The sequence below is a fragment of the Elaeis guineensis genome, chromosome 6, assembly GCF_000442705.2.
Source record: "Elaeis guineensis isolate ETL-2024a chromosome 6, EG11, whole genome shotgun sequence".
Classification (NCBI taxonomy): domain Eukaryota; kingdom Viridiplantae; phylum Streptophyta; class Magnoliopsida; order Arecales; family Arecaceae; genus Elaeis; species Elaeis guineensis.
Window position 1 is genome coordinate 36,362,239 of NC_025998.2, and position 19,816 is coordinate 36,382,054.

The following is a 19,816-nucleotide window of genomic DNA, read 5'->3' on the forward strand; positions in this document are numbered from 1 at the left end:
CTAATAAACAAGAATATAAATAGAAGCATATTGCCTTAGTTATCTACTTCACACATGTATTTGGCACGTAGCAGTGGTGTTTGATGGGATGCCAAGGGAAATCTTCTATTTCTAGTTTACAGCTCTAGCTTTACATGGCCATAGAGAGATGCAATAATACCTCAGATCTTGCCAAGACCCATGGGCACCTGGCTCTAGAATTAGTCTAATCCCGATCCATTCAGTCAACCGAACCACAAATAAAATGGTCAAGACCTATTGGGACAGACCTGGGTCTATTCCCAGCAAGGTTGTAGATGGGCCAGGCCCTAATAGAGGATATCTAAATTTTGAAAATTGAGGTCCAACCACCAATTTTTAACAACATAAATTGAGGTCTGCCGGGCAGCCTATTTATACCCAGTCTTCAGTCTAATAGCATAAAATATAGGTCAGGCCCAACACTAATCAAACCAATTTTGATAGTTGGATGCATCCAATGTTAATGGCATATCGAGAATCAAAGATAGTTAGGTTCATGCTCATCAAGACATTTAATAATTGGATGCATTGCTGGTATCTAATCATGCATCAAATGATCTAATCAGGAAATTCCTTCAACCCACTAAACTAGAATATTTTTAAAAAAAATTAGAAGATAGAAAATTTGATTAAAATAGAATTCTAGAACCTATTTTCTTTCATGAATGAAACCTAAAGTTACAAAACACTACTTATGCTAGTAATATTCATCTTTTTATAATTTAGGCTCTTCTAGTTGAAAGAGGTTGCAGATTTCTCAAAATGAATATGACCATTGCAAATAGTCATAAAAAAACTGAAAGCCTACATAAAGTAAATCTTAATTTCTATATCAACATTGTTTGCAACCACATGCCCTAATTTTTTTCATATTGAGAGATATACCTACTCAATGTCCCTTTTTAAAAGGAACATTTATTTTAGTCATCTGTTTAGGAAAAATTATTAATTAGACCCTGCTCACCATATTGACTTTTCAAAGTAAAATATTTTGTTTCATTCTCAACCAAATCAGACAATCATGGTTATTTTTTCAGCCAAATTTGAAAATTTGACAGCTAAAAACATGAAAATCTTTATAAGAATATCACCATCAAGTTAATTTCAAGTTTGCTTAAACTATTTGAAAACTTTTATATTCTTCATTTGGCATCTAAAAAGAGATATTTTGCTCTCTCTCTAAACTTCTAAACTCACTCCCCTACCCTTCCTCTATTTAAACCCCTTTCTCTCTCTACCCTCCTCTTTAAACCCCTCTCTCTATACCCTGCCACTTTATCTTTCTAAACTTTTTTTATCTCTTTCAATGATTTTGATAACGGTTGTAGTTGTAGATGTTGTTTCACTTGTGACACTATTCATGTCCAAGTAAAGTTTAATATGATTCAATAGTCTTCCATAGATTTTTCCAATTGTAAATCCTTAGCTCGCCTCTCATCCTTTTGAGCACATGGAAATTAGGGGCATTCAAGAACAAATTTCTAAATGTAAACACTAATCTCAACCCTCACCCCTCTCATCCCTTCTCTTTTCTCTCCGTCTCTCTAGCTCGATATCTCTTTTTCTTTCCTGCCTTCCTTCCGTGCTTAATGTGATGTATCACATGTCATTCTTAAAATATTAATACACCATTTTCACTTATGCATGTAACGGATAAGTTAAACATAGGTTGACGGTAGGCAAACATTGCAATAATTTATAAAGTATGCATATCTGATTGAAAAAAATTGAATAATGTGCTAAAATTAAGGATGCAAAAGTATAGAATTTTTTAGGTAATTAAGATTTGTCTCAAGAAAAAAGCCTTTCACTTGCATGGAGAGAAGCATCTTATACACTTCACACTAATAAACACGAATATAAGCAGGAGCATATACCTCAATCATCTATTTCTTTTATGTATTTAGCACTTAGTTGTGGTGTTTGTTGGGATGCCAAGGGGAAATCATCTATTTTTTAGCTTATAGTTTTAGCTTCACGTGGTTACAGAGGTATGCAATAATACCTTAGACCTTGCTAAGACCCATGAGAATCTAGTTTTAAAATTAGTCTGATCTTGACCATTCAGCCAACTAGACCCCAAATAAAATGGTCGAGACCTCGTGGAATAGACCTTGGTCTATTCCTAGCAAGGTTGTAGATGGGCAGGACTTAACAGAAGATATCTAAATTTTGAAAATTGAGGTCCAACAACCAATCTTGAACAACATAAATTTAGGCCTGTGGGGCAACCTAGTCTTCGGTCTAATGGCATAGAAGACTGGTCAAGTCCAATACTAATCAAACCAATTTTGATGGTCGGATGCATCCAATGTTAATGGCATAGAAAGAATCAAAGACAGATAGGTTCTTGCTCATCAAGCCATTTAATAATGGATGCGTTGGTAGTCTCAAATCATGCATCAAATGATCTAATCAGGAAAAAAAAGAAATTTCTACAACCAACTAAACTCAATTTTTTTAAAAAATAGAAAATAGAAAATTTATTAAAAATAGAATTATACTCCTATTTTCTTTCATGAATATAAACTAAGTTACAAACATCTACTTATGCTAGTAATATTCATCTTTTTACAATTTAGGTTTTTTTTTAAGTTAAAAGATGTTCTAGTTTTCTCAAAACAGATATGACTAATGCGAATAGTTACAAAAAAACTAAAAGCTTGCATAGCACAAATCTTGACTTCTATATTAATACTTATTGCAGCTTATTTCTGTTTGACATCAAAAAATCAAAAAATACAGTGCTGGAGTAATCTACAAAAAAATCCAGACTGGAGGATCGTGCTCTTGTGAGGATCTTCTGATGCTCAAGTCAGAATGCGCAAACAGAGAAGCAGAATTTTAGTTCTGAGATAGATTACTTATCTGGATTCTCGAGGTTTAAGTATTTATAGAGGAGATGCCTGTGTAATCTATTTTTGGTAGACAGACTGGCCAAATCTGCTTCGATTATTTAGTTGTGATTCTCAGGATCAAGCGGTTACATCGAAAATAATTCTCAAGATCTGACGATTACGTCAGAAATGATTCTCAAGATCAGATGGTTATGTTCAAATAGTATTGATAACTATGGCCAGTAGGCACTTGCCCTTTGAATCTAAATCTGATCAATCTGCTTCCGAGGAGAGGTCGGAGAGTGTGACATGCCGACTAGGAGTTGAAACTGATAGTTTTTCAACCAAAGGCTCGGATCAAGAACACATCGATGAGAGATTGAATAGAATAGCCTCCAACCATGAGTCGGGACAAATACTTGCAGACCAGAGGTCAAGCAAACTGCAATAATTAGGCCACTTGAAAGGTGCTGATATGAACTCGATGGGTCACAATGGGCTTGAATCTTCATACATTACCAGTCCATTCCAAATTACTCCCAACAGATATCCCCTACTCTCTAGTCCAAGCTCTGGTCGGGCTACGGAAGTATTTATCTTGGCATTTTTGAATGACCGGAGATGTAAAAAGCTGTTTTTAAATCAAAAATCTGTGCACGATTTTTTAGGCAAACTAATGATGAAATTTTCAAAATCTGCGCAGACACCACTCTTATCTACCAAGATGCATTAAATATGAAGACCATCGGTCAACTTTGAGCTAATGAAGGCTTGACGTGTGGTCCATTTTAGGAACTCGTATTGATCTGACGTTCTCCAAAAGATGTGCGTTCTTCTATTTAAAGAGGTTGTTTCCTTCATTTTATTCTCTCTTCTGCTGATTTCGATAAAATTTTTTCTTCCTTTGTCATTGTTCTTGCTCCAAAGCTCTTACAGACAGATTTTCTTCTTTCTTCACCATTCCCTTGGAAGATAGTTACTTCCTTTAGATCTCTTACTCGAAGGTAAGTCTCTCTTACCTTCTTGATTTTTCTTTTTCCTTTTACTTCCTCTTAGGTTTCTATTTTCATGGTGGGTTCTGAAATTTCTGTGAGCGAGAGCTCCGTGCGAAAGAAAGTAAAGAATCCGAAAAGCCCTAGGTCTAAAACCAATTCTTCGATTGGACCTGGAGAGATCCAAACCGAACTGACCTTGAATGACCTAAAGTTCCTCCGAGCCTAATACCATATTCCGGACGAGTTCCATCTTGAACTTTCTGATTCCAACGCTCAAGTCCACAGGCCACCTCCAGACCGATTAGCAGTGTACGAGAAAAATCTTTGAGTGGATCTTAGATTTTCCATCTTTCCTTTCATTTTTGAGCTTTTTAGATTCTACAGAATTGCTTTTTGTTCTGTATCCCCGAATTCCTTTAGTATATCATAGGATTTCTTGTTTTCTGCTCTTAGGCAGGAGTCCAATCTTCAATTCCTCTCTTCCGAACTCTCTTCACATTAAAGAAGCATCCATATGCCGATTGGCTGTATATCTCCTCCTAGAGGGGTGCTACTTTCCTAGTTTTTGGTGCTCCCTCATCCATTCATGGCTGGAAGAGCCGTTTCTTTTTTGTCTCCTGTGCTTCAATAGATGACTGGGGGCTTTCGGATTGGGGCCAGACCGAAGCTTCATCCTTGAAGCCTGTAGAGTTGAGTGCTGAGAAAAAAGGAGGATTTAAGGATCTTCTGGATCGCAACACTCCTCATCTGGATGAGCTTTTATCTGACGAATCTCTTTTCTCGACAGGACTTTCCTCCAACGACCCCAGGAGTGAATGGGGTCGTCCACGCTTTTTCTCTTTATATATATATATATATATATATATATATATATATATATATATATATATATATATATATATATATATAAGTATAGCTCTCTGATCCGACGTTTGTTGAACAATCGTAGAAATGGAACTCTCGGCAAAGGACATTGCAAAATTGAAGGCCTCTCTTCCACAGAAGAGGAACACTCAGACCGTCGGGACCGAGAGGAAGAAAAAGCCAAAATCTGTTAAACTCAGCCAAGAGCTTGCCACTATCGATCAAGCAGTCTCTTCCGAGATCAGAACAATTTTGGCGATACCTGCAGCTACTTAGACCCTGACTGCCGACTCCCAAGAGGGGATTGTTGAGCGACCTCAACCTTCTAAGACTTTTGCTCGGGCCGAGTCTTCTAAGGAGGCTGATGATGACGAGGCTCTATCTGTTGTGGCTTGTTTCTAGTTGACGCTAGAAAATTGAGAAGCACAGTGCTAGAGCAACCTGCATAAAAGTTCGGGCCGAAGGATTGTGCTCCGGTGAGGACCCTCCGATACTCAAGTCAAAATACGCAAACAAAGACGTAGAGTTTTAGTTCTCTGAGATGGATTACTTACCTGGATCCTCGGAATTTGAGTATTTATAGAGGAGATGCCTGTGTAATCTATTTTTGATAAACAAGCTAGCCAAATCTGGTGCAGTTATTTGGTTGTGATTCTCAGGATCAGACGGTTACATCAGAAATGATTCTTGGAATCAGACTGTTACGTCGAAAATGATTCTCAGGATCAAGCGATTATGTCCAAATAGTATTGACAGCTATGGCCAGTTGGTGCTTGCCCTTTGAATCTAAGCCTAATCAATCTGCTTTCGATGAGAGGTCAGAGAGTGTGGCGTGCCGACTAGGAGTTAGAATTGATAGTTTTTCGATTAAGAGCTCGGATCAAGAACATATCAACGAGAGATCGGACAGAATAGCCTCCGACCATGAGTCGGGACAGATACTTGCCGACTAGAGGTCGGGCAAACCGCAATAATTAGACCGCTTGAAAGGTGCTGATATGGATCCGATGGATCATAATGGGCGTGAATCTTCATACATCATCGGTCCATTCCAAATTACTTCTAACAATACTATTTATTGCTACAATCCCTAATTTATCTCAAACTGAGAGATACATCTACTCGAAGTCTTTTGTGAAAATGAAATATTTGTTTTGACTATCTTGCTTTGAAGAAATTATTAATCAGGTCTAGCACAGACTAGGCCAATCGTTTCTCACTGTCAAGTTAAATTTGAATTTAACTAAGCTATTTGAGAACTTTTATATTCTCCATTTGGCAATTGAAAAGAGATATTTAGCTCTCTCTCTCTCTCTCTCTCTCTCTCTCAAGTTCTAAACTGACTCTCTACCCTTCCTCTCTTTAAACCCCTTTCTCTCTGCCCTCCTCTCTAAATGCCTCTCTCTCACGCTTCCTCTCTATCTTTCTAAACTTCATCTCCTTCTCCCCCTCTCAATGATTTTGACAACCATTATAGTCGCAGATTTGGTTTTGCTTGTGAAATTGTTCACATCCAAACAAAGTTTCATATGATTCAATAGTCTTCCATAGATGTTCCTCCATTTTCTTCTACTTTCCAGCTCCAGACATATCATAAGGATTTTCCTTTGTATTCTTATATCTTCTAGCATATTTTTTACATTTTCTCCATCTTTTTTTAGTTTGGTATGTTTCCTTCATATTCTTATATTGGTCTGTTATATTTTCTTTGTTTGTCTATGAAGCCCAGCAAAGGAGAGGCCCGATCTCAAATGATATTTATTATAAACGGTGCCTTATAGTTTGCTTTCATAATTTGTTTAATTGGATCTGCACATTTTTGCTGCTTGTAATTTGTTTTTGAAACAGGGACTTATAGTTTCTATGATTCGTAATTTAATTTACTTTTTAAATAGGGTTGTACACCATATCTAACATGTTTTTTGTCTTGTTTGGCTTGAGGTCCTAATGTCTCAATCAAGGCTGGACTGTTGCACCTGATTAGCCAAATAAGATAAATTTGTTCCAACATTTTCGATGTACAAGTCAAAAATGCTATTAATAGCATGCCAAACAAATATTTAATTGTTTTACCATTGCCTCTCCCTAGAAACATATATAGATAAGAAAAAAACAAATGTCACTATAATGAATTAATGATTCTAAATCATCACTCATGGCAAAATAACTAAGTTGGTGATCCAGAATGATTATTAAACTCGATATGAATCAATTTAGCCATTATGGATAGGACTTGATAGGGTTTGGAAGTGAGATTTGCCATTTCAAAATGCTGAGTTATGAGTCAAACTTCTGAAGTCATAACTTGATCGTACGATGTCCTATTGAGCTTTTTTTTTTTGAAATCAGATAATTTTTTAAGATCTACAATATGACATTCTAAGGAGTGCTACACCCTAGAAGTTAGTCATAAATTTTTTTATTTGGATGTTGAAATAAATTGGTCAAATCAAAATCTTTTTTTGAAAAGATTTTAATCGGAAGTATTTTTCAATGCACGACAAACCAGATGAAGCAACAAAAGTTAAAGTTAATATAGAAATCGAGATCTACGTTTTATAGAATTTTAGTTTTTTTAAGTTTATTTATACTAGTCATATTTATTTTAAAAAAATTAGTCCTATTAGATTTAAGAGAAGAGTTCCATCCGAATTATGCAAGGATAGATCTCATCATTATAAATAGAGCTATGTATCTTGATTTTATTATTAATGAAAGAAAAGGGGACGTAAATTCTACTTTTAAAATTTTTTTATCTTTTTTTAAATTTTTTTAAGTGGAGCAGTTTAAGAAATTTTTTTCTTTTTCCCAATTAGATCAATTAGAAAATAGTTAAACAAGAAAGAAGAGCAGCCCATCCAATTGCCCGAACCTATAAATGGCTTTTATTTATAATATTTCACTTGAAAAACTTCATATAGTAAAAGTATGTACATTATAAATATATACCAACTGCATGGTTGATGTTAATTTATTTTATTTAGTTGAGAAAAAAATTACTATTATTTTTCTATTAATTTGAAAGCTATTGCCCTCAAGCTCACTACTTAGCTTAATGAAATGAAAGCTACGATGGCATCCAAATCCAGTGCAATAATATATTTATATATATTTTTTAATTTTTATACTTATTTATTTTCAAATCTACATACCTTTATACCATTAAAATCAATAAAATTATATTTAATGAAATTTTAAAATGATACTCTACCTTCACATGAATTCAACAAAGATGATCATGCAAAGACAAGTCTTTGCCTATGTAAGAGTGAGAAAGAGAGAGAGAGAGGAAGAGAACGTACAGTTTATAGAGTTTTTTGATAGTCATAATGGTGGTAGCACCGTATAAGTTGGTGGTGGGAGCACTCTATGGCACTATCTAGCTTGGTGGTGGCGATGGCCTAGAGCGTGGCCATTTAAGGTTATAAGAAGATGGAGAAGGTAGAAGCTGAGTTTGTAATAACTTTATTTTTGTTTAGTTTATATTATTTTTTGTTCAATTCACTTTTAAAGAAAAAATATTATTTTGTTATGTGGCAAATGCATTTTATGTGATGAAATAACCTTGCTTAACTCTGGTATGGTTGAGAACGAGAGAAAATATTTTTTTTGCTTAGGCAATGAAGTGACTAACAATTGACGGTATATAGCTGATTGCTCAATGAGGTCTAATTAATAATCTGTCTCCTTCCATGAGCGTGAACTCTAGCATCCATCCACGCTTCATGCACCTTGATGCATCATCACGGACCACACCTTCCCCAACCATCAAATGGCCTGATACGCATTGGACTTAGCACCTCCAATATTACAAATAAGCCCATTTTTGTACATATGATGTATAACACATATCTTGATGCATAATCAAGTGGATAATAGTGCATCAAATTATCAATATATCCAACTTTTTGCAAAGAAACCTTGGAAGATCTCATCTAGGGACTAGAATGAGATCCAGCCGCTTGGAGCTGGGCGATATGGATGCCGGACGGCTCTATCGAGTTCCCGTAACGGCAAAACTCTATTTATAATTATTCTTTTTCGAAAAAATAATTTTATATTAGAAAATAGAATAAAACAGAAAACCCAATGTAGATGGAATTGGTTATGAGATAGAATTTGGATCTTAAAGAGCCCGAGGCTTCTCGTGGGGCTGGAAACCGGTCCGGCTCTCCCTTTCTAATAGGTTCCGTGCACTTCTTTATAAACCCAAATTAATATTTCTCCCGTGAGATCCGAAAACTCCTCGTCCCTTTACCCCAAACCCTCCGCCCAAATTTCTTGACGGGGTATTGTCTGGCGGCGATCCATCGATTTATTCGTCTTCTTGATCCTCTCGGTACGCCTTCTTTCCCCTTTTCCTTCGCGAATCGCTGTTACTCTGATCGGTCTGGTTCGATGTTTCTTTTTCTTTGTTCATTCGTTTGTGTTTCTTCGGATCGATGTGACGATGGTCATGTGTTTTGGGAATCGCAGGAGAAATTACCACGCTATGGCAAAAAGTTCCTTCAAGCTGGAGCATCCCCTCGGTTTGTCCCCTTTATTCCTTACTTTTTCTCGAAGGAAATCGTTTGATTTCGATTCTAAGGGTTTTGTTTTCTTGGAATTTTGGATAAAGCTTCTTTATTGATCGTAGCCCTTGTGTGATTTAAGGGTTTTGTCTAATTAATTCTTCTGTATGAATTGGAGATTTTTTTGAGTTGCTTTTTCTTTTGGGGGGGAGGAAGGAAATAATTGATAAGAGGTAATAGAGGTGCATCCAAAGATCAAGATCGCGTGAATACATTGTTTTTGTTCATTATTGCTGGTACTATTACCTGCTTCTTTATATTTGTGCTCGTAGTTTCTAAATTCAATTTTGGGCTATTGGCATGGATGGAGGCGGTCGGTTTAGGTCTGTCAGGAAGAATAATTTTAAAAAATAACACAATTAAATCTACATGATGAATCAAGATGGTGTAAAATCCAAATATCTTTTTGCATCAGTTGGATTTTTTTATGCTATGCCTTAGATATTTTGAGTTTTCCATGTTAATAACATTTGGAACTTTGTTCTTCAGATCTGATGGCATTTGGGTTTTTTTTTTTTTGGTTACGAAGGGGAAATACTGGAAAACAATAATTGTATTAATGTCATAAGTAGATGATATAATTAGGAATTGTATTTATTTATATTTTAGAAAGGCATTTTCTAGTATTGTTACTTCTCTTTTTCCTCTTGTCAAACCATTTCTGAGAGCACTTTTTTTTAAATTAGTGGTATTATTTTCCCTGTTAACATTATACTTTGATATCTCTTCATATTTGCATTGAAAGTATTTCATCTGTTCGTGTTGCTTTTATTGTGCATTTATATTCTTTCTATGCTATCTTGCTAGGATTCAATTATCGCAGATATGAAACTCTCTTACTTTGTTCTTTTTCTTTTTCGTTTTTCTTTAAGAAACACTCTTTCATTTAATAGAATACTTTAGGAAGCTCTGATGTTAATGAAGCATTTGTTTACTGATATTTGAATCTCCTCCTCCTTTGTGTGAGTCTTATAAGTGCATGTTGATACCTTGATGTTTTTTCTTTGCAAAGCATTTCAAGGGTAGTGATGAGTTTTTTTTTTTCTTTTTTTTTTTTTTTTGTGGGTTAAATGATGATTCTGAGTTGAATCCAGATTGGTATTTTGTACTTTTGGATGTCTCATAGCTGGGTTAACCTCAAGATTGCAAATTCTTAGTGCCTGAAAAACTATGATTTGGCTATGTTCTTGAATGCAATTGGTGTTTTTTTTCCCAATTTTCATTTCTTGGAGGCTTTTGAGATGCATTTGAGACATGCATGTATCAAGCATTTTTTTGTGAATTTACTCATACACCGATCTGCAACAGCCGGTGCTACACTTGGGAGGTTATCTTAATTGGTGGTAAGCAAAAATTTGAATATGTTCTTACTTTTCTATGGCCCTTTTATATGTTCTTCTGTCCTCACATGATACGGTTGTATGGGTATTGTTATCTTATAATCATCTTTTGCTTCTATATATTCTGCAAATTATTAATATAGAATCATTGGTCAATGGTATTTGTCTGCCCGCTTGGTTTCTGAAAACTTATTTTATACATAGTTGGCTGTAATTAGGTTAGTGCATGCAATTCTCTCTCATAGGTGAAGCTTTCCCTGTAAATCTGACTTTATATGGTTGGGGAATATTCATGATGTCTCCTATTAGAGTTTGTCTTTGTGCATGTGAAATTTTTAGCTATATGTATTTGTTAAATCTAGACCTGTTTAATTTTTTGGTTGAGGATCTTTTTTAATGATTGATATTGTTATGCCATGCATTAGGTGCTTTTTTTCCATTCTCTTTCAGTGGAAAGAAAGGTATAGCATTTAATCTTGTTGAAATGCCAGTTTTATGGCATTGGTATTTATGTTTCATAGTATACTGTAGCATACATGTGATATTTATATATACTAAATAAACTTCAGCATTTTAACAAATGAATTTGTACATTAACATCTAAGGAATGGCATTGTTTTGGTATTTTGTGAGAACCTCTAATACTTGTATCATGTTTTTATTACATAATGTATAGGAATAATTTTATGTCATTCAAGCCTTTTTTGTTGATTGTGAATGGCTCATCTGTTCTATTATGACAAGAACATCTTGGCAAAAAGAATTATGGCCAGTTGGAGTTGCACTCACTGTCTTAAAAAACAGCCACTGGCCTTCATTAGAAGCTAGGATGCTTCATCATATGCGATTATTTATTTGTATGGTTGATTAAAAGCTAACTATGAAACATGTTCCTTTGGTTTTGAATTGTTTTCCCTTTGTAGTTATAGATTGTTAGGTTCTCCACATGCTGGATAAATGATTATTTTGTAATTTTGAAAAAGCCTACTGCATATCCTGGACATATATCCAAATTGAATGTTGGCATTAGACAAAGTTATTGGTATAAGGAAAAAAACATGCCATATCATCCCATGCCCAGACCTCTTTGACATGTAGCTTGCATTCATATGTCACCAAACATGTGAACTTTCCATTGTCCTCTAGCATTGCTCATACAAAATTTCAACCATGATGTTGGACTACATGATCATGGTTGAATACTTGATGTCTTGAAGCCACTCATGTCACCTTTGGTATTTCTTACTTTATTTCAGTTTTGTTTCTGAGGACTTGTAGCACCATCAGACACTATTTCATCAGTGGTTGCTTATTTTAATTTTCATTGGCTGTGCATTTTAAGATTTAGAGGTTTTTTTTTTCAGTATATCGTTGTGTCGTTATATGTTTTGGATAGGTCTTTTTTTTCTAAAGTTTATTTTTGCTTAATAAAGACTAATGTTTATCATTATATTGTTTTGTTTTGTCAATTATAAGTTATTGAATTTATAGTATACCTGTCATTTGATATTAAGCCTATTTATTATTTTTATCTGTTTATGCTGCCAGTGTTCTTATATGAATTGCTATGACAAGTGACAGTGTGAAATTTGTTATGTATCTTAGATGTTGGTTTCTCTGTAATGGGTGGTCTATTAGTGCACATTAAGTCATTAAGAAATTGAGAGTTTCAAACAGGTGAATGGCAACCTAAAAGTGTGAAACTTTTTTTTATGTATATGGAGTAAAAGGCTCAAGCCTGATACGTATGCTGTCCAAAAAACTTTTGTATTGTCTTATAGGAATTTAGGCACTGAACGTGCATAGCAATTCTCTTACACATCAGAAATTGTTGTTGCCCTTTTGGTTTCTGTGTATCAGTTCAAGTGCCTATGTTACCTAGATGCTTTCCATTTTGCGGGATGCTAGATTGTGTTCAAGGTTGTTAATTATGGTTCTTAGAGCTTTGGTTTCCTCTGCAACCATCCATGCTATGATTAATTTGTCTTGCATGTGGTTTAGTAGCATGTTTCTTTTGATCCTATGTTAATTTGGAATATTTATTTCATGTTTCAGAAAGGAGGCAGGCAGAAGCTGCCCGTATCCGAGAGAAGTATCCAGACAGAATTCCGGTGAGAATTTCTTTGGTCTATATTTCCTTTTCATGATATCCTATGTTCAGTGTTACTTATGCTTTGTTTGGATAATGAAATTAGGTGATTGTTGAGAAGGCTGAAAGGAGTGATATACCGGACATTGACAAGAAGAAGTTGGTTCCTTTTTTTATTTTTAAGCTTCTCTTTATAATGTATTTGGCTCACTTGATCTTTCAAACAGTCGGTCAGACCTTTGACAGCTGTATTTTTTATTCCTTTCTGTTTAATTTGGGTTCTGCTTGCAAGATATATATTTCAGTAGTTTATCATGACAATACTCATTTATACTATTAGCAACCTTTAGTTTTAGATCGAATGTGAAGTTTCTTTATTATTCCTTTTTGCCATATGCTAGTTTCAGTTAGCTTTGGATTATTATTGATATAAATTTTCTATTTTTTCTCTCTAGTTTATACGAATTATCAAAGGTACCACTAAATGGAAATGCTTAGAGATGAGGATTTAGGGTGTCTAACCCCATTTGTTGGGACAAAGCTTACTAATTATTATCATGGTTTCACATTCTCTATCTAAAGTTTTTAGAGTATACATATCTTATGGCGATGCAGGTACTTAGTTCCTGCAGATTTAACTGTTGGACAGTTTGTCTATGTTGTTCGGAAGAGGATTAAGCTCAGTGCAGAGAAAGCCATCTTCATATTTGTCAAGAACACTTTACCTCCCACAGGTCAGTCATCATCTAAATTTATGCCTGTGGTTACTACATTTCCTATCTTATTGTATATTTATTTTATGTTTGTAAAATGCAGCTGCTATGATGTCTGCAATCTATGAGGAAAACAAAGATGAAGATGGTTTTCTTTACATGACATACAGTGGCGAGAACACATTTGGATCCTCCTAAGGCAATGAAAATTTCTCTGTAGATAAAAAAAACCTTGAAAAGAAGGTGTATATTCTGTCATCATTCTCCCCAAGATTCTCAGTAGTTGCCAATGCTTAAGAGCAATGCTGTTTACATTTCAAAAGTTCTGGACATCTGAGTTTGATATTACAAATATGGATCTTGATATGAATTGTTATGGTCGAGACTTCTATCTGATGTTGTTTTGAATGTTCACACAGCTTTTAGCTGTGTATTACATAATAATGGCAATACCAAGGCTAGTTCAGTCCACAAAAACATGATAATATCAAATTTAAGTGTTTGATTCTTTTTTAACACAAGCCTGGTTGTATAAAATTAATACCTATACAGTTAAATTAGGCCTCTTATACCTGTGATCTGTTCAAGAGAATTTCTTTTGAAGGGTGGTTACTGCCATTTCTACAATTTTTTTTGATGAAAAGAGAGGATAACCCCACCCTCTTTATTTATTGAAATGCAAGAAAAGTGTACAGCATAACATTGCCTGCAGCCGAGGTGGCCAAGGAGGCTAAGGAGAAAACATTAAAATCTGTAAATTTTCTGTAAGGAAAATCTGTCAGAACCTGTTTTTGCTGATCTAAAAACGTACAGGTTTTTGTCAAAACCTGTAATTTTCTTTCCAGAGCCTGTGTTAACTTGTCTAGTATGCTGAAGGATGAGTTGGTGTTTGCAGCTTCTGCTGTTTTTGGTCGGTAGAAGAAGCCCCTTTATCTGTCAAGACAACTTCAGCCTCTGGTGGTTTGTAGAAGCTTCTTTATCTCTGACTTTGTCTTCTCTGGCCAAAACCAACCACTCCATTGTGTAGAGCAAGGCTTTCTCGAAAACTAGGCATTTAGCATTTGCTTCATATCTAAAGATCTTTTCATTTCTTTCTTTCCACAAACTCCCCACAACCGCGATAGCAAGAGCATCCCATGCTGATTTGGGAAGCGAACTTAAGATTTTTTCGCCAATCCATCCATAGTGTAGAATAATTGTTTGGTATACTTTGTATTGACAATTTGTCAGTGATCTCTTTCCCAAGGTCAGCCGGAAATCTGCACGTCGGAAATAGATGATTAATGGTTTCCTCTTCCGAGCAACATAACGCACAACAAGATGGACCTAATATATTTCTTTTTTTTTCAGATTATCCGATGTGAGCACTGTATTGTTCCACACCAGCCAGTTGAAGGCTTTAATTTTTATAGGAACCAGCATCTTCCAATTTGTTGTTGCACATGGAGACGTAATACCCCTCCATAGCTGGAGAAAGGGTAGCAGTTTTTAATCGTGAATTTGCCCCTTTTGCTCCATTTCCGAATTATTGAATCAAGTTTTTGAACCGTCTGAATGGATGACATGTGCTTCTTGAAATTTTCTAGTTCCTTGTTACCTCGAGCACTTAGAGGTGAGTGGAAGATGCTCCTGTGATCTGATAAATCAAAGAACTCACAGTACATGTTTGATTTCTTGTAAAGAGAAACAACTCTGGATAAATCTATTTCAGTTCTGTTTGACCTGCCCAAGGGTCATACCAAAAATCCACATGTTTTCCATCACCTATCTTGAATTGAATGCTTTGGTTGAAAAATTGATGAACCTTAACCACACTTTTTCAAGCATTGGACGCGAGGCGATGAGCGTTTGATGGTGCTTGTAAGGCCGTAATCTTGGTATTATACTACTTATGTATGAGAGTTCTCCACAGTTCAGCAGTTCTTGATAGTATCTCCACCATGTTTTCGTTAAAAGGCAGCGACTTAATAGCTTTAAGTTTATCACGCCTAGACCTCCGAGAGCTTTTGGTCTACAGACCTTATCCCAGCCAGCTGACCATAAACTTCCCGAGTTTATACCTCCCCCTCTCCACAGAAAATCTCGTCCCTTCTTGTCTAATATGTCTAACAACTTTGTGGGAAGTAGGAACGTGGACATCCAAAATGTTGGAATTAAGCTTAAAACAGAATTCACCAAAGTTAAACGCCCTCCAATCGACAAAAATTTTCCCTTCCAAGCAGATCATCTTTTTCCCATCTTTTCAATGAGGAATTTCCAGTCAGATGATCTGATCGCACCCTTAGTCAGAGGGAATCCTAAATACTGCAATGGAAAATTGGAATGTTTGCACCCTATCAATGCTGTAAATTTGCTGCAAGCCTCATCTGAGATCACTTTTCAAAATTGATATCTTCAACCCCGTGGGCCGTGAGCAGCTCAAAGGAGTATAATAAGAACTTTAGGTTGAGAGCATGCTGAGTATTTGCATTGCACCAGATAATGGTGTCATCAGCATATTGAAGGCTTGTGATGCAACCTGTCATTTCTGGTAATCCAATACCAGTGATGAGCTTGTTATTCTTGGCTAACTCGAGCATCCTTTCCAAAATATCAGCCACCAGAATAAATAGAAGTAGAGATAGGGGGTCTCCTTGTTTGAGATCCTTCTTTGTTTGAATCCATTTTGTCGGTTCCCCATTGATCATTAGTTCAATTTTACTAGAAAACAAAATACTTTCCACCCATTGGCACCATCTAGATCCAAAACCTCTTGCTCCGAGTAAACTTATGAGAAAGGACCAACCAATGTTGTCAAAAGCCTTTTCAAAATTGAGCTTAAGAAGCAAACCAGGTTGAAATGTATTATGAGCCAGTACCTCTGCCGCACAAAGAAAACAATCACTAATTTATCTTTTGGTGACCACAGCAAACTGAGAATCAGATACTAGTTTGCCCATGTGCTTTTTCAATCTTATACTCGGAGTCTTGGTTAGAATCTTCATCACTCCATTGATCAAGCTGATCGATCTGTAGTCACTAACTTTCAGACTTTCTTTTTTTCTTTGGTATAAGTGTGATGAGTGAGTAGTTCAGCCTGTCAACTTTGACTGTATTTTCATATATTCCATTAAAAAGGTTAAGTATGTCATTCTTAATCAATTCCCAATATCTCTGATAGAAAGGAGCCGGGAATCCATCTGGTCCCGGGGCACCATCTTTTGCTAGGCTGAAAATTGCAGCTTGGACCTCATCTGAGTCTTGTTTGGCACCGAAAAAAGATTGGTGTAGAAATTTGTACTGAAGATCTCTCTGATTTTGTCTTCGTCTGTAACAACAAAATTTTTGTACTTGTTGGGGGATACCCACCGACCGACCGACTGGCGGCCCGACTGACTAACGGCCCGACCGATCGACTGGCGGCCCGACCGACTCCGACTGGCCGACAGACCGACCGATCGTCGGTCGGGGCGACCGACTGACGGATGCCATCACCGGCTAATTATCGGCTCACGACCGACTGAGGATACGTCGGGCGCACCTTTCCCCGACCGACGGAACCCTGAGATCCGATGGCCGACTCACGGAAGGCTCGCCGACCAACGGAGGGGCCCGACACCACTCAGCTGGCTACCGACTTTGGGTCGGTCGGTTCCTCCAACTGCCGTACAGCCGCCAGGCCTTGTCAGCTCTGACACGGACATGCGGCGCGGTTACCTAGGGGCATTGCCCCGCCGAGGGCATTGTCAACCCTGATTGGACAGCCACACGGCGACATGACATTTTCACGGTGACCCTGCCAGTCCACAGTGAGTTGACAGTTCCTCACTTGTCCGCGCCATTAATGACGGCGCCATACCGTGCTCCACTATATAAACCGGGGAAGGCAACAGTGCACGGGATCCGCTCCGTCTCTCCCAAAAACGCAGGCTCGCTCCTCCCTCTCTCCCTCTCTCCCTCGATCGAGCTCTCTGTCTTCATTTCACTGTTGCCCAGTCACCTCTCTGACTTGACCGTCAGTGTGGACTTCTCATTTTTGCAGGTGCACGTTTCCCGACGATCAGACGACGAGGCGATTGGCCGCAACAGTACTCAATAAAAGAGATTGTATTTTTCCTTCTTCTGCAGCTAGCAAAGATGTGGAAGAACTTTGTATTTTGATCCCCAAGTTTAATCCAGTTTGCTCTTGATCGTTGTCTCCAAAGTACCTCTTCTTGTGTCAAAATATTGCTCGGTTTTTTGTTCTTCCGAAGTTAAGCATTTGACTTCCTCTTGGGCATCAAGTTCCATGATACGTCGCTTGATCGACACCTTCTTCTGTATGATACTTTCATTCGTTTCCTTGTTCCATTTCTTTAGCTTTGCTCTGAGATATCGGAGCTTTAACACCATGTTCTCTGCTGGGTCAATTGATGAGGGAGCAGCCAACCACCAGGCTTTTATAAGATCATCAAAACCCTCCATTAAAAACCAGAAGGCTTCGAAACGGAAAGGTTTGTTTCGAGGTAATTTAGGTGCAAGCTCAAGTCTCAAGGGGACGTGATCAGAAGTTGTTTTTGGAAGTGGAGTAAGCAAAGCCTTTGGGAAGAGATCAACCAAATCCAGTGATGCCAAACATCTATCCAATTTGGATAAGGAAGGTACGTCACGGCGGTTTGACCACGCTTAGCTTGTCCTCAAAAGGATTGAAACCGACAATGAAGTTGTTGAAATCTAACGAAGGTGCTGTATTGCATCCTGGCCCTCCTGTCCCCCTGATATCTGGTAGAGTTGAAGTCACCTAAAATGACCCAGGGCCCTTTCCATCTCTCTTATTTCAGATAACTCTCCAAAGAAAGCAATACGTAAAGAATGTTCTGTTGGTCCATATACATCTCTTAGAGGCCATTTATCTGAACTTGGGGTGTGAAGCATATAGTGAGATGTGCTGAGAGTGAACTGGCCCTTCATAAAAAAAGGCACCTCCGATCTTGGTAGAGTCCCAGCAATTGAGTAATCCACCCGCCGATCCATTAGACTCCACGAAAAAACATTCATCGCAATTTTGGCCACATGCAGAGTCAATACAAGTTCGGGATACTTCTCTTAGTTTGGTCTCTTGAAAGCATACCAGTGCACCCTGAGATTGGACAATAATATCTCTAACCATTCTACGCTTGTTTGGTTTCCCCAAACCTCTTAAATTCCAACATGGCAAGGCCATTCAAAGTAGACGAACACACTCTTAATTAAGGTACATGCGCACCTTTCAACTGACGGCCTTCCAAATGCCTTACAACCAGGCCTGTTGGCGCAACAAAAGGTTTCCCAATCCCTTGGAACAACAAAAAAAGACATTTGAATTCCCCCGTCCTTGCGGCATCTAAACCAAAAACCCAGATCTAGATAGGTTAACTTCCCGACCATAAGGGTATAGAAGACATTTTTCCTTAGCATGAGCCAAAACCAACTTTCTGGAGATGGGTTCTTCAGTTGACTGGATCCCATTACCCACTGGCAGTTCTGCTCTCCTCCGGGTCTCCAGCGTCTTCAACTTCACTACATCAGAGTCGTCCGAGCTTGAGTAGATTACTCCACATTTAGCCCCCAGCCTCCTTACTTCATTTGTTGTGAGGGAGTTTAAGAAATAGATGTCGTCCGGATGTAGATCCGTATCTGTCAGCCCCAAAACCCTCATTTTTTTTTTGGCTCGGACTCGAGCACTTTTCTTTTTGCCGAATGAGTTGTCTGTAGATTTGGTACGATTAGACGTTTTGCTTTCCGTTGAGATCTTGGAAGTTGATTTGACAGACAGATGCATGACGGGACTCGAATTGACGGCCGTGTCAGGAGATGTATCCGGAGCCCAACGTTCCACTGCACTGCCACACTTAGCAACGGTTGAACTTTTAGACTCCTTGAGGCCCTTGTAAATGCTTGAATAGACTTGGTTGATTGAAATGATAGCTCCCTCAGCATTCCCGTCTGTCCTTGATTCAAGAAGCAAGGATTTGGCTCCCAGACCAGCCACTCGAGGAGTAGTAATTAACGGTCATCCCATTGTTTTGGTTTGAATTTGAATAAAGATTTTGAAGCACCTTGGAGATAATCCACCAGGGAAAAGGATGAGAATTAAGGATTAACTCTAAATCTTGAGGGATTACCAACTTTTGGGAAGTGCACGGAAGGTAGCCTGTATGTTCTTCTTCCACGTCAGGATCGTCGGAAAAACGTTCATGTCGCATGTTGAAGTTTCCCCGACCACTTGTGGACGTGACCCGATGACCGGTTGACCGACTACCTTCAAAGCGATATAGGTGATGCCTCCAGGCGGTGATTTTCTGGTAGGGCCGTTCCAGAACTCCCAGTCATCATTAACTTCGTTTCGGCCTTGGTGCGAAGCAGAGGAAGAGATTTCGTACTGTCAT

At 37.6% G+C, this 19,816-nt stretch overlaps 1 protein-coding gene across 1 annotated transcript; it reads left to right on the plus strand.

Annotated features, from left to right (window-relative positions):
* Positions 1 to 8,838: 8,838 nt before the first annotated feature.
* Positions 8,839 to 13,800, plus strand: LOC105046821 (autophagy-related protein 8C-like). Its single transcript, XM_010925550.3, has 6 exons — positions 8,839 to 9,056; positions 9,194 to 9,246; positions 12,684 to 12,739; positions 12,824 to 12,876; positions 13,333 to 13,451; positions 13,534 to 13,800. The coding sequence occupies exons 2-6, from the start codon at positions 9,210 to 9,212 to the stop codon at positions 13,626 to 13,628; spliced, it is 360 nt and encodes a 119-aa protein (XP_010923852.1). The 5' UTR covers positions 8,839 to 9,056; positions 9,194 to 9,209; the 3' UTR covers positions 13,629 to 13,800.
* Positions 13,801 to 19,816: the final 6,016 nt, after the last annotated feature.